The following is a 14,193-nucleotide window of genomic DNA, read 5'->3' as shown; positions in this document are numbered from 1 at the left end:
TGAATAGCCACCTAGTATTCACCATGGAAATGTGCCATAATTTTCGTTTTCCTGAATACATGCTAGCCAAAAAGTTGTAGATATTGGCTAAGTACAGTCAGTCAAAAACCCTGAAACAGAATCAGTTAAATTTAGGCAGCTTCCCCTCAGCTACGTAGGTTGAACCAAGAACCAACTGAACTGACATTCACTGGGGGCGGGGAAAGCCCCCTGAGGCAGGGACTCCCTAGTGCTCCCATGCTTTGCTGCATGGGCAGGTACCTGGCCCAGAGGACTTATTTTCCCATCCTCCTGTGGCAGTGGCTGAAACAATCAGCAGCTGGGAAGACGGAGGGGAGGAATTCTCCTTGGCTCCCCAGGGTTGCACCTGGCTAGGGGATCCCTGGCTGGAGTGGTGGAAGTCCCTGGAGTTGGGGCTCCCTGGTGACAACACCCCTGGGGCCTTGGGAACTCCTTTCCCTTCCCTCCTGTGGAAGCAGCTGAAGCAAGCAGCTCTGGTGGGGAGCAGGAGGTGGAATATTCCCTCAGTTCCCGAGGCTGCCCCCAACAGGGTGGAGGGCTCAAAAAGCCTGCACCACAGGGGCTTTCCCTCCCCTGCACATGCTGTGTAGACTCTGACTAAGGGAGTCTGAGTCTGAGGATCTGTTCCCCTGCCAATTCCCTGTCTCTATTGACTGATGAATGCAGGGGGGAAGTAGGTTAGGGAGGGTATGGCAGTCTGTACTTCCACTGAAACAGACAACATCGCCCAGGGCTGCAAAGCATCCTGGGATGGTAGGGGACTGTGAGTTAACTTGAACCAGGAAGGGACGTGGGACATAAGTTCCATAAGCTGGTTTGACCTAAATCAGTTAAGTCTCATACTACATCCATCCAGGTTTGTCTTAAACTGGTTATAGCCATTTTGAAAGTGGTTTATGTGCACTGAACTTCTGTTCTGTTACAGGTTTAAATCAGTTTCCAATCACTTAAACTAGTTTATGTGTAGCTTCTGTCCCTAGCTGTTGAGGCTAAAGTACATTCGTACAGAAGTATTGGAAAGCATCTGCACTATGCTGTGCTCAAACTGTTAGCCCTCTACTTTCATGAGTACACACTGTCCTCAGGTTTTTAAATTCTATATCACCTTCTGGGGACCAAATTGTGTAGGATACAGTTCTCAAACACATATATTTGGCAAGGCTACTCATTTTTGAAGTAGTATCATAATTATATTTACAACTTCTTGCTTATTTTACATTTGCATGTTTTAAAATATGGGTCCCTGTCACGTGTACTTGCATGTGCTCAACTATGACTGCATACACAATCATATGATTTGGGAGAAGTCTCCTGGGGTTCTTCTCCTGATAAAAAAACTTACCCAGGGATCCCTGAACAGACCCCTGAACTTCAGTACTAAGCCCATGAAGAGCAGAGAGCTTGCACTGCTGTCACTGCTTAGCACTCTGTGCATACATCTCAGCATCCTCTGCAGGTTGCTTCAGTCTTGTTCAGTGACAGATTGGCAGTAGTGCACAGGGTAGCCCTGACTAGCTGACCTACACTGCTCAAGGTCATCTTGTGTTTGCCTTCAGCATAATGTGAGGATTGTAAAAGGGGCATGCTCTGTGCCCTGCTTCTCTGGAGCTCAGATGAGCAGCACATCATCTCCCTGGAGGGTTTGGAAGAAAGTCCCTGAGATGCTGAGAGACTATGCTATGGCTTTTCCCAGAAGAGAATGTGTACAGGCATTCACTGTACCAGGAGAGTTTCTCCTGGGGTTGATTTAACCCTGGTCATTCCCAAATTATTTTTGTCCCAGAGGAGAATCTTTTGCTTCCATACACTCATGGTTTCTCTTGGGAGAGCATAGACTCTTCCAGGAGAAACTGAGCATCTGTATGTGGCCTATATGTATCTGTGCTAGAAGAGTATACAACAAGAATATTTAAAATGAGGGTCACATTTTGAAGGCTTAGCAATTCACTTTGATCATTAGATCAAATGTAACTTCCATTCATTCTTGAATTGGTAATTTAAGTTATTTTTGGTTTGCTTTTTGTGGTCATGGAGTTCACTTAATGACAGTTAATATTAGTTAGTGACAGATAATGTCAGACTTTCAAAGCTGGTTGCAGCAGGAACAGCACTTACCAAGTCATTTTCTATGCAAAAATGTAAGGTCACTGCAGTTCTTTTATGAGAGTAAATGTGCTAGAATTAATAAAGAAATCCTAAAAGCATTATAACTGTATAGGGGAAGGTCCATGGGTTCAGACACAGTAGAAATAAAGAAATAAGACTATTTTCCAAAGATCCTATCAGAAGGCTTGATATAGAGGAAATGTCCAAATGGAAGCACATATAAAGGGTGGGTATACAGTATATAGGGTAGGGAGACTGTTGTAATTTAGGTAAGGCTCTAGGGCAACGGTTCCCAACCTTGGGGTTGTAATGATAAAAAATGGGGTCACAGTGATAAAAAAATGGGGTCACAAAGATGCTTGACAGTGTCAACCAATTATGATGAAAATCACAGAAAAAGTGGGGAACAGCAGGTTCCTCTTGCAGGCTGTCAGAGTTCCAGCATGCAAGGGAATGCTTGCAACTGGGGGGAGTGGGAGGAGGGTAATGAAGCAGGGGGTGTCACATGCATGTGCATGCACCCTCATGCATGTGACAGCTAGGCAGTGGGGAGAGCAACTCCCACAGCTCCCTCCAAGTAAGTATTTGGGGGGTGGGATGGGTATAGATTGAGGCTCTCAAAGTGAAGGTGAAAGGAAAGGAGTTGGCCATGGCTGGCTTTATATTGGATCCACATATCTCTTATTTTTAGATTATCTGAGCATAGAAATAGGTTTTGTGTGGCTGGTCGAGTGCACATTTTGTCCTTGACATTCAGAAAATGTAGTAACATCTGCTCTTAAGAATGGTTTGAACAAGGTATGATCAAAGCAATGGTCTAACCTCACAAAATTTAGAAAATTTAATATGGGATAAGTCAAATTCCAGAACTTGGGTAGTGTACTCATATGTTGAATCTAAAAATGGGATGGAAGTCTACTAACAGTCTTGTCTGTAATACTTACAGTGAATCCTGGATTCTAGTGGCACCCAAACAGCAAATGAACTTGCATTTCTGTATATTTGTTGTATTAGCTGACAAGTGGATAATTTATTTTGAGAAATATTTCCAATTACTATGTGTCACAAACCCTACTAAATGGGTGGGGAACCTGGGAGGTATCATGCAGATTTTCTTGTGTTTGTGTCACTGATATGGTAATGTGTGGTCTCCCCTTTGCTTTCCCCCTACTTCTTCCCTCTGCAGCCACTTACCCTCCTTCTTACTGTTAGACCCTGATCTCCCTGAGTATATGGAAGTGAGAAGCAAGTTTGAAAATACAGACCTTGAACTAAAACCCTGTAGTAATTTGCATATAGTACCCATTGACTTCATCAAGAATTGATGCATTTTACTCTTTTTGAAACAGCTGCAAATTTAAGCATAGATACTCCATCAGCAGTATTTTTGTACATATTTATATATAGTACAAACTTTTTATTATTAATATATTCCATGTTCCAGGTCAAATCAGCCAAATCAGTTCCAAATCATATAGATTTAGCAGAACTCAAGCATTCAAAAAACTGTATCAGTTGAGCAGGCAAAACTCAATTATCCTAAACACTGTGTATGGTGGTACAACCATCAAGTATCATCTGTCCCAGACTTTCACCCTGGAACTTCAGATACTTCCAAATCCATTGGCAGGCATCCTTATATATACTTATTTATTTATTTATTAAGGAACATTTTTCAAGTTCCAAGTCAAATCAGCTAAATCCAAACCCGTGAGTCACTCAGGAACCAGATGTGGCCTTACTACCGGCAGGCATCCTCCACCCCCACCTGGGGCTTCCACTGCTTCCAAATCCTTTGACAGGCATCCTACATGCAGGCCCAAGCCCAGAGACTTGGGGTTTAGATGCCCCTGAATTTTGCTTGCCCTCAGCCATACAGCCCAGGAGTAAGCTAAGGAGAAATCTCCCATTTCCATTAAGTGGGCATAAAGCCAAGATCTCCCCACTGGAAGTGGAAGTGGGAGGTTAGCTATACGTTACCTCCACCCAGGTACTACTTCTTGCCAGAAAAGTGGTTATCCCCAGGAACTAGGAAAAATGCCTTAGTAGTCAAGTTATTTCCCCCTTGTACCTGATACTAGTCCAAAACCAAAAGGCTCGTGATTTACTGTGTAGTTTATTGGGCTGGGCCTCAGCAGCATCAACATTCCATGGTGACCCCACAGCTTAGTACTGCGCAATATGTGTGTGTGTGCTCCAGATACCTTTGACAAAGGATCCAAGTGCTAATTAACCCCCACTCGTGTCTGAAACTGGGTTTTGAGACCTTGGATTCACCAAAAATTATATGTAGATGAGGCACATGGCAACCTGGTCCACCTCCACCTTGTTAAGGGTAGGGCTGCACTAATTGCATGTGACAGGCTGAGAGATGGGTCAATGGAGGGATTCTGGGTGAATTTTTGGGCTCCCATTTTCAATACATTTAAAGCTGGTGAAGAAGCAGGAACCATTGGAAATGGGAAAGAAAGGCACAGCTCGGCTGTGTGAGCGAAGACTAAATTGAAATATAGTCGGTGTAGTGGCTCACCCTGACTGTAGAAAGAGGGGGACTGAACAAAAAGGATACTACCACATATCTTGTTCAGATGGGCTGCACTTAACTCTTCCTTGTGGTACTTACCTGGCAGGGGACATGCCATGATCACCACCATGGTGGAGGTAGTCTTGGTTCAAGTGATTTTGCTGTACCTGGAAAGGGAGATCCCCTTCTCCCTGCCCTTGAATGGCTTTGTGTAGCTGAGGTTGGAAACTTGTCCACTGAAATGCTAGCAGGCACCCCTAAGAGAGTGTACTCCAGTGGGAGGATCTCAGCTACACACTTTATTTTATGGAGATGGGATGGGGCTGTTTGGCTAAGGCCAGTCGAGATTTAGGGGCATCTGAACCCCAAGACCTTCTGGCTGGGGGCTTGCATGTAGGATGCCTGCCATGGATTTGGAAGTATCTGAAGCCCCAGATGGAATTTGGAACTGATTTGACTAATTTGGCCTGAGACAAAATAAATTTTAAAATAGTGGTAGGTTCTAATCGGTATATTTGTCCCATATGGGCTATGTGTTTTATAGTCACATTCAGTATTGTCTGCATTTAATCACCTTTATAGTTGGTTTCCATTACTGAGCACATGCTGCTTTTGGCACCAGTTTAATGATAGACATTTAATGAGGTTTCTTTGTATGCAGATGTAAGACAAAGGCTTGTTTCCCCCTGTGCTGACTGGGGGGCGGGAACCTCCTCTTGTGTTCAAGTAAATATGATAACTGGTAAGATAAGAACAGTTTACACTAAGGTCCTGATGAATCATTTTTTTTCCACTTTGCCGCTGTGAGACAAAGTGCCTATATTTGACCTGCAATCTCTGTGTTAAATGGGTTGGAAAGTTAGCCTCCATTAAAAGCAAAATCTACATAAGAGATGTGTTTTTCTCTCCCCCAGTCACCTGCTACGTTTGTGAAGTTTTCATTTTGACACAAATTATAATTGTCAGCACAAGCTGATAGCCTCATTTATATTGTAGACATTTTAAATTTCAATAATTTGGAGAATTCTCTATCCTATCTGTCATCTTCAAAACTATTGATATGCAATATATTTTATTCAAGACCAATTGTTTTACCTACTTGCTCAGTTTCACTGCTGAATTTAAATTCTGGATAAATCCAAGTTTTGTAACGTCATTTTCACAATCACTACAACATTTGGATAGTTATTTTATCAATGTTTTTAACAAGATAATGACAGACTTTCATTCTTTTGCAGGATTTCTACTGGGTGGACATGTGGTACGATTTTTTCATGGCCATGATGAGTGTTTGACAATCCCATCTACAGATCAGAATGATTTACAGCAAAAGTAAGTGAACATCATACATTTTTCCTTCTCCATGAAAATTAAATTACAGCTTCTCTTTTCAGTTATTTTTTTCCTCAATACTTTTACATACAAGGGTACACATGTATAACAATATAAAATTATACAAAGTGTGTACGTGTATGTGTGAGAGAGAGACAGAGAACAGAAAACCCATAGCATTTTTAGAACTAGATACAATGAGGAGGCTAACAACCTCTCTTTGCTTCAGGGTCTATTTCTTGTAGGAAAGAATGGTGTTTACTACAATCCATTTGTTCAGCCTGTTCCAGGAAGCCCAGAACACAGTTCCTTTAATAAAAGAAACTACCAATATGTCACATATTGGTAGTTTCTTCTGTCCTGTTTATTTAAATTTTGCAGAATATTTTTTCAATGAAAGCCATACTTAATGGTGTAGTTCACATAGTGACAGATCTTATCTCTGTAGAACCACTTCTGTTTCCTTCATGGAGGCAGAAGAATATTAGCATAGGAGACAGGCTTATTGTGCAGCAGAAAATAAGGTTTTTCACCAGCTTAAGGTATGATGGGTAGCATAGAGGGAAAAGCTGGGAAGGTTCCTCTGCAAACCTTATTTATGCAGATGCTGTTATAAAGGCACATGGAGGAGCAATAACTATGTAATTAGTATTAGTAGTGAGTAGTAGTATGATGGTGGTAGTGGTTGTTGTTATTACTGTTAATGAAAACAACAAGCAGTTATAGCTGCTACTTTGCCCACCATAGTGCTAGAGCCTTAATCATGCAGTTGGGGCCCCATTTTGTTAAATTCTATATAAACACAAAACAAGATTAGCTCTGACACAAGGAATGTAGAATTTAAATACAAGACAAAAGGCAACAGATGGAGACAGACAGATGGGGAAGTATAGGGAAACAATGAGAAAACATTGGCTAGAATGATAAGCAGTTGTTTCAGCCCACCAGCAGCCTATCCATTATTTAAAAAAAAAATCTATAGGCAACACAAAAAGAGACTTTTAAAACAGAATTTAATGAGAAACATGAGTTTGTTTGACAGATGTTTATAGGTAGTATCTCCCAAATGTAAGGGACAACATAAGAGAAACCGTAAATAACCCCATTTGAAAAGTCAGCAAGCAGATGATGAAATTGGTATTGCTAGCTGAATGGGGCAAAATGTAGATAAGTATCTTGTATCTTATGAGAAACAGAGGGGACCCATAAAAGGGACGCAAACAGAGAAGTGACTTTTGCAGCAGTATTCTGAAAGGGTATTAGTGGATATCCAGATTGAATGTGTCAAAGCCATACAGAAAGGTGCTGTGGTAATTGAGATATCAGTTTATGATTGTATAATATTGTATGACTCAGTTTACTTCCTTGACCCAATAAATGTATTTACTGAAGAGACTGTCTGCTAGGCAACTTGGAACTGTGAGTTGCACTAGGTCACCCCAAGAGGAGGTGAAGACCTTCTTTCAGGAACAGAACTGGATGCTAGCTCCGTGAATCCTGTTCACCCATATAACCAAAACTCCTGTCCTGTTCTCATCAACTGATATCTCAGTTACTCCAAAATCTTTCTTTATGGAATCCCAACAGTGGGATGATGGAGAGATGAGACTACTCTGAAAGAAATGCTGAAGGAGCAGTTAGGGAGATAGAAGGTAAGTCAAGATACTTTGGAATAATGAAAACCAAAGAAAATAAAAGAATAGCATTGTGGTCTATGTAAAAGGTGGCTGACTGTCAAAGAAGAAACTAGTTAATGGATCACTGGTTCTGAGATTTGGCTAGGAAGAATTAAGTACAGACTTTAAGAGCTGAGTACAAGGGGTAGAAGCAAGTTTGTATTGAGTCTAGGCAGGAGCATAAGGAAAGGAAAACCAGAGAGTTATTTTAAAGTGTATTCAGTGAATTTATAGATGAAACAGAGATGGGATATTAAGGAGCTAGAGTTGGGTGAGGATTTGAGAAGATGGTGAAAAAGCAGCTATGATTCTGGGTATAGGATAGTTAAGTTGGAAAAGTAACGTTTAGGTAGAATTAAGGTAAAGCGAGATGTAACAGGGGGCCTTCTTGGGACTGGCCCACCATTGGCCTGCTCACCTGTTCCTGCCTCACTCGCCTGCCACACCTTGTTGTTTCATAATTGGTTCTAATTAGGCAAGAGGCTGCCCATTCTTGCACTGATGCCAGGGGGCATTCTCTGCAGCTGCAGTCCTCCCCTACGTTCCAGCCCAAGCCTCACAGATGGCATCCAGGTGACGCAACACTCCTGGCCTACAGCTGGACCAAGCTTAGGCCTCATTGTCGCGCCTCATTCATACACACACTCATACCACCCTCCTCTCACTAAGGCCTCTTACACTCCACCCCCTCTCACAGGGTGTCCTTCATGCATCCACAACTTATACCGCCTTGCTTCCTCTCAGAGTGGCCCCCTTAGGCCACAGGCTTTATCTAGTGCACACCTTGGGTGGCATCTTTTGGGCCTCGTCCATAACCCTCACCAGGGTAGTGGCCAGCCAATTACCCAACCTGTGCCAAGCTTGCACTGGCCCCTCCCAGGGCAACTGTACGCAAATCTACACACACACACATGGCTCCCAGCCCTATGGCTTCCCACCACCCTCAGTGGGGCTCTACATCTCTGCCCCGTGACTGATCACTGGGGCTACAGGTTTTTCCTCTCTGGTGGAGGCTCAGGTGAGCGTAGCCATACCTGGTCCCAGCTTCTATCCACAGTGATGTGAAGGCTAGGGGTTATTGAGGTGCCCCAACCTGCCTTCCACCAGTGTGGTAACTGGCCTGATATTTCCTGGGGGCTCTCACACAACTGGAGCCCCACCAGTCCACCCACTCTTGGCAGGGTGCAGTTTTAGGTCATGCCCAGGACCAAGACCCTCTTCCTTCTACCTTCAGATGTTCCATTCAGTAGTTCAGCCTGGTGGTGTTTCTGCCTGTCTGCCAGCAGCAATCTGCTCTCTTTATATAGGCAGCCAGTGTCTCAAAATGGCTACTGCAATCAAGCAGCTACTGGATGTTTGGCTCAGCCCTTAAAGTGGCAGACACCAACAGTGTCCTGCCACACTGGAAAAAGAAATAATGATTTTTTAGCGAAGGAATGACACCAGAATTTGTAGTAGGCATGCATCACAGCCTGAGAGAAGGTATGATGGAAGTGGATGTTGAGAATTAACCAGTGCTGGAGTGTTAATAGGATAATCAAATGAGAAAAGGAATTAGCAACACAAAAAAGTGAAGCATAGACATGATCAACCACCGCATTAATGGAGGAAAGGGGAAAGAGAGCAAGGAACACATACATGCCTAAGAGCAGAGAAGAAAATAACAGCTGCAATGGTCTGGAAGTCATGGACAGGCCAGATGACAGGGCATGAAAGACTGGATGATGAGTGACACTCCAAAAGAATAGGTGCCAATCAAGAAAGGGAAGCTTATTAGGGTGATGAGAGAGTTCATAGAGTGCTAGGTGAAGCCAGTTTTGCTGATTAGTAGAATAGGGATGATGAAGACAAGAGCATAACTAGGGCAGAACAAGCAGGGTACAGGGCAACACACAGCAGCAACAACCAGTCTTTAAGATCTCATATTGAACTAGTGGCATCCTCTGCTCTCTGGTATTTGGCATTCCTACTTCCCCCAATCAATAGCATCTCTGCCCAGGACACCAACATTCCTAATATGCTTCAGATAACAGTTTGAGTGATGTTGTAGCTGTAATAGTCTGTGCTGAATATAAAAGCATGTCTAAGTCTATCCCAATCATACAGCTGGCCCAAAAGATATCACACACAAAAAAAATCCTTGCCTCTTGCCTAGTTGTACCTCTGCCAGAGAGTGAGGAAATGCACAGCTAAGGAATCAGATGGAACATGGAAGATGACAGTGAGGAGAGCTTGAAGTAAAGGAAGGGGAGGGGAGAAACAGAGGTTGAAATAAAAAATAAAATATTCTGGATAGGATGGAGGATGATAGCAATGTGGAGCGTGAGGGGAGAGCGGCCTCAGTTTTGTTCAAACAAGAAGAAAAGGAGTAAAAGGAGAAGGAGAAGGAGAAAGAAGGGATCAGAAGGAGCAGGAATGGAAAAGGAGAAATGTAATTCTCCCACCCTGATTTAGTTCACAGTAGGGTGTATGCAAAAGAGTTTGCTGCAAGATAGAGCAGCTGCAGAGGCAGGTTTAGACAAAAAGGATCCAGGTCTCTGAGTGTCAGGAACATGATGGAGTATTACTAAGGGGTTGTGGATAGTTGAGATTCTCTTAGATATGGTTCAGACATCATCAGTGAAAGTGTTAAATATATTTCAGTTTCAGGGATTATGTTTTGTTCTCAGAAACACTTTTGAAAGATGATCAGATGTAAATGACATAAGTGTGGCCATAATTTGATTAGCACAATGTTCATTATGATTGATAATGCATGTACAGAACACATCTTTCAGATCATGAGCTGAGCTTCCAGACTTGACAGCTGTGCAAACAAAAATTATACTAAGCAGAACTGATCTGGAAATCACTGAGGCACATTGCTAACCTACAGTGACAATTTAGTTTCCTTTCAGAATATAGTTTAAGGCACTGTATATTCAGTGATATGTAACACATTTGTGCACAAATGCACATTATTCTATAGGTTTTAGGGCAGGAATTCTGCAGACCAATGTGCTTAGATGTAATTTGAGATAATTTGTTGTACATTCTGTTGTAAAACAAAAAGCATATGCAACAAAAGTTCAGCTCTCTTAAGAGGTAAGTACAAATGTAATAGGCCTTTCCAGACAAAATGCAGTCTGGCTTGCTTCTGATGTCACTCCTGCCTTGACATTCAAGCAACAGAAAATGTGTACCTTTATCACTGTCATGTAAGGCCTGTACTTGGAAGTCAGTAAGCTTAAAGGGTAAATATTCCTAAACTAAACTGGTGTGAACAGTCCCCTTTGAAAATGGTATTTTGTAGAGAGGAAACAAAATCATGTTATATAGATCAAATGTGGATTTGGCCATCAAACTATTCTTTTTCCTTACCATTGAACTAAGCAGAACTTTCTTGTGGTGATTTCTCTTTCAGTATTCATGTTTTTTCTATTTGAACATCTATCATGCTTCTTTGAACACAATCCCAATATTAACAGAGGAAGCAGTTCTGCAATTTATTGTGTTCCTTTGCACAAATGCTAAAAATTGACCACACTGTTTCATTTCTTAATCTTTCACTTTCCCTTTTCACATTTGGGAAAAGAAAATATAACCACAGACATTAACCTCTTTAACTGTCTGAGAGATGCAAAGGAATTAATAACTGGAAATTATGATGCACATGTTTAAACTTGGCATGAATCAAGATTCTTATTGAGTAGCTCAACTGACTCTTCTGGCAGGAGGGGAAAGCAAATACATAAAGAGAAAAGTTATATGGATACATCTGCATGCAAATGCACCCTCCAAAACATATTAAGGCAGATCTACATGCTACCACTGATGTGAGAAACAGTGCTGTAGCAATTAAGTTTGGTGCCTGGAGCAAAGCCCACAGTGACAACCCACCCTTACTCCATGCGCAGGTCCAGGGGGCACATGCCCCCACAAGCTTACCCATGAGTGCACACAGCTGCAGGAACCTCGCATCCCCATGCCACCCCAAACGAGCCGCTCTCACCTCTAGTCCATGTGTGCCCCATCTGGGCAATGCCTCTTTGCACCCCTTTCCTTTGGCGCCTGGGGCAGTCACCCCACTCCTCCCCTCCCCGCTCCCTTTGCTATAGTACTGGTGAGAAAGAGAAGATAGCCAGTTCCAGACAGTAAGATGGAAGGGTTGGGGGGGGGAGGGGGAGAGGGGTTGTTTTGGTTTGTTTGGAGTTGTTAGGGGTTTTTTTTAACTATTGAGCTTATACAAATGGATCTTTGTTTCATGCTCAGAGTCAGAAAAATGTATTTTGGTTTAATATAATAATAAACAATTTGCGCTTCTATAGTAGAAAGATGTGATGGTCTGAAGTGAGGTAGAAGGTAAGGCAGGGTGGCAGTGTACTCATTAAGAAAGACATTAACTTTGTTAGGTGAAATAGTAGACTCTCCATCATTTACTAAAGATGATGGTATAATAGTTACGTTAAATAACATCATAGAAGAAAAGAATACCCATTTGCTTTAACTTCAGATTAACTAGTCTAAAAGTGTGTGATAAGGTTCTTACACAGCATAGATGGCAAATTTAATTTCTCTCCAAAGATACATTTTTCCAACATCTCCAACAGAAAAGATTAGTGGACATGTTGGCACCTGTAGTCTGAATATTTTCAAGCTCTTTAACTGGCTTGGCTGAACATTCTGCATAGGGCAATATCACAATGTTTGTCCTTTATGAAAACTGCTTGATCCAAATGAACTAATATGGCAACAACAACAAATGTCAGGCTTTTCAGCTGACATTTCAGAAAAGTCTTCATCAATGTATAAGACTGATGTGTACCGAAGACCATCACCTGTGAAAGCTGCTGCCTATGTGGATCAGTTAGTTGCTAAGATGTCATCCTGCCTACCTTCTGTCTTGTTTTTATCATAGTTTCTATTAAAGGAGTTCAAATCACTTAAAAACATTAATTAATTAATCTCATCAGACCTCTTTTGGGAATGTAAATGTCATAATTCCCTTTTCCACATTAAGGAATGGAAGTACAAAAACATTTAGAGTCTTATCCAAGAAATAAGTTGAAGATCTCATTACTGGTCTTATAGCTACTGATTTTCAATTCCCTGATGTAACCCCTAGGTCATGTTTTAGAATGAATAAGACAATCTTCCAGCCAAAAGCCAGAAATCTGGATTCAAAGCATTAAAGTTTTTTCTCACCTGCTGCTAAACTGATTGCTCCCATATGTGCATGAAAATTGTGGGAGATAACCAGTGTGGGGTCAAGAAAGATAAGTCAACTTAACTTATAATCAGATATTGTCAATGAGGGTGTTACTCGAAAAGGAAAGTTGTGAAAGTGTATGTTAAGTTCGCATAGACTTTGGCAAAGCACATGATGCTATGAGAAGAGAGTCACTATGGTCAATCATAGCGGGACTTGGAATTCACGAAAAAGGTGTATGCTTTACTAAAGATGTGCACTGAAGGATAAAGAAGGGATGGGAATTCATGCCTTCATCTCAGCGAGATGGTCCTCCCATCGACAGAATGCTATCAGACTCAATGGAAATCAATAGCAGGCTCAAACAAGGAGATGTACTGTCACTGAATGGATCAGTAATCTCTTAATTCTCCACACTCGGACATCTCCTAAATTTACATGCTCCTCAGTATCATATTCCAGAAATGGTACTAGTGGTGTGGATTACTGTATCTATGTTACTGCAGTGGTTCTCAAACTTTTCAGACTCAAGGCACCCCTTGCTATACTCAAAACATCCTTTGAAAATGCCAGTTTTTCGTTTTCACTTAATTTTTTACTGGAGAGAATTTTAATGGAGCAATTCCTCTTTTGCAAAGATCTTGGAAAAAACACAGCAGACCAGAATGTTTAATCCTATAGATTCCTACTTGAAATTTAAGGTTTTATTCTGTAAATTATGTTTGCACACCCAATAACACTAACATGGTATGGCACTCCACCACATCCCTGAAAGGCTATCAAGCCACCACAGGGAGCCATGGCATGCTGGTTGAGAATCACTGTTATAGTGAGCCACTCAAACTGAAAGTGGTAAAGAATCCAGCAGCTACTCTGTTCATTTTCAGCTGCAATTTAAAGTGCTGATCTTTACCTTTACAGTCTTGTGGGACTTGGCCTACGTGTCCCAGGAACTGCATCATTCTTTGCTTATCGCCAAAGCATTTGAGGATTTCATTTCCTTGAAGGTGACAGTCTGAATATTTGAGCAGCAAAAAATGGAGCAGCTCAGCTGTGGAATTAATTTGCCCTCTTGGTCTGTCAGAACCTAAATTCAGCCCAACTATTTCTTCTCTTGAGCAGCAGAAAGAGTGTATTAATATTAAGTTTATCTCTCATTTGGGCGACAGCGATCATCGCCTGCTGGAATTCACCATCCAGAGCAAGGTGGCAAAGGCATGCAGTAAGGCAGCGGCCCTAGATTTTAGGAGGGCAGACTTCAACGAGCTAAGGAGGATAGTTGGAGAAGCGCTGAGGTCCCGGAGGGGAGGGGAGCCAGGTGTCCAAGGAGAGTGGTCGCTCCTTAA

General features: G+C 42.0%; 1 protein-coding gene across 1 annotated transcript in view; it reads left to right on the top strand.

Moving 5' to 3' along the window:
* RYR3 (ryanodine receptor 3) overlaps window positions 1–14,193 on the top strand; it is a 537,566-nt gene that overhangs the window by 160,154 nt on the left and 363,219 nt on the right. Inside the window, exon 8 of the mRNA XM_019551798.1 lies at window positions 5,890–5,983. Coding sequence (XP_019407343.1) covers window positions 5,890–5,983 — 94 coding nt within the window. The remainder of the gene's footprint in view (window positions 1–5,889; window positions 5,984–14,193) is intronic.

Source organism: Crocodylus porosus, unplaced genomic scaffold, assembly GCF_001723895.1.
Source record: "Crocodylus porosus isolate Cpor-Errol unplaced genomic scaffold, CroPor_comp1, whole genome shotgun sequence".
NCBI classification, from domain to species: domain Eukaryota; kingdom Metazoa; phylum Chordata; order Crocodylia; family Crocodylidae; genus Crocodylus; species Crocodylus porosus.
The sequence above is the reverse complement of the archived record's forward strand: the minus strand, read 5'-3'. Positions and strand labels throughout refer to the sequence as shown.